The 1,403-nt window shown below is 59.8% G+C and overlaps 1 protein-coding gene across 1 annotated transcript in view; it reads left to right on the plus strand.

The window, feature by feature from the left end:
* TCF25 (transcription factor 25 (basic helix-loop-helix)) overlaps window positions 1-1,403 on the plus strand; it is a gene marked incomplete at its 5' end in the record, with an annotated part of 16,053 nt that overhangs the window by 12,556 nt on the left and 2,094 nt on the right. The window contains one exon of the mRNA XM_010085416.1: window positions 812-899. Coding sequence (XP_010083718.1) covers window positions 812-899 — 88 coding nt within the window. The remainder of the gene's footprint in view (window positions 1-811; window positions 900-1,403) is intronic.

Genomic DNA, 1,403 nt, shown 5'->3' on the forward strand with positions numbered 1-1,403 from the left:
CGAGCATCTGCTGGGGCAGCGGGGGGAGGATCCAGCCAGCCCACCACTCACTAGGGCAGGGCCCCCACGGCTCCACGTGTTGGGAAGAGCTGGGCGGCCGTTCCCCCGCGGAGCAGCTGATGCCCCTTCATTAGGGACGGTCACAGGCGTGTGAAGAGGGGGAGGGTGAGAACCGGAGTCTCGGACCAAGAAAGTGTTTGTTGGGGTTGTCCAGACCAGAGACAGCGAGTCTCTCTCGGCTTTCCCTCTGAGGCGCTGCTCTGCTTCGGGTGCTCCAGGCGCCCGTCACTCTTCCTTTCATCCTGGTGGTGCTGCTGCCCATGAAGGGAGATATACAGCCCCTGCGGGCAGGGGGGCAGGGCGGGCCGGGCAGAAATAGCCATCTTGCAAACAGAGCTTTAGCTTGTGTTGGCCAAAACCATCCTTTTAGCTGCTTGTCATGGTGACTGAAATAAACCCCTTGTTCAAGTTCAAAGGCTGGCAGCGTGAAGTGCAGAAAATTGCACCTTTTTTTCACTGGGGGGGAGGGAACCAAAAATAGTTTGTTGTTCTTTTTTCATTTACTCTGGATCTGTTTCCACCACCCACACAGAGAGCAAAACGCAGCTGCATCCTCGCACCCTCCTTGCGGGGGTCCTGGTGCAGTGCCCTGTGGGATGCTGGTCCCCCCCTGGGACGGTGCTGGCCCCCCGGGATGGTGCTGGCCCCCCAGGACGGGTCTGGCTCTCTGCAGCCCTGGCAGCGGGGCCCAGCTGCTCCGAGGTGCTCCTGGCCGGGTGGGTGAGAGTGAGCCATCTGCTTTCTCTCGCAGTTCTCATGCCGCTGTTGGACCAGTGCAGCGTGCAGCCCGACACCAGGGTCACGTCCCATTCCTTTTTCGGGCTGAATGCTCAGATAAGGTAAGCCCTGGAGGTGTTCTCGGTAAAGAGACGGAGTTGGTTTTGCTGGTAGCGGGGCTTTAGCTTGCTCAGGTAGCTAATGGGGTTTCAGTGCTGCGGAGGAGAATCTTTGGGTTTGTGAGCAGGCTGCGAGGCACTGCAGTGATGGGTTCCCGAAATGGCCAGCAGCTAACGCCGGCAGACCCGCCTCACCTTAGCGCGGGTGGGTCAGGAGGTCACACCGCGGTTTGTTGGTACGTGTAGGCAGAGAGAACAACGCATGCGTGCTCTCGGGGCAGGCTGTCGCCTCCCAGTCTGGATTTCCCCGACACGTGGTCGTCCTAAACACGGGAATGGGCTCCCCTCGGGTCAAGGCAGCGCTAACTTTCATCTCATGGCGATGCTGATCCCAAAAATAGATGGAGGTGGAAAAACCAGTGCAGGGAGATGAGGATAGCAAAGCGGGGAGCCGGGATGCCTCTCTTGTGTTCTCACACCCCAGGACGGCGCAGGGGCGGGGAGGAG

This window comes from Pterocles gutturalis, unplaced genomic scaffold, assembly GCF_000699245.1.
Source record: "Pterocles gutturalis isolate BGI_N339 unplaced genomic scaffold, ASM69924v1 scaffold4045, whole genome shotgun sequence".
Lineage (NCBI taxonomy): Eukaryota > Metazoa > Chordata > Aves > Pterocliformes > Pteroclidae > Pterocles > Pterocles gutturalis.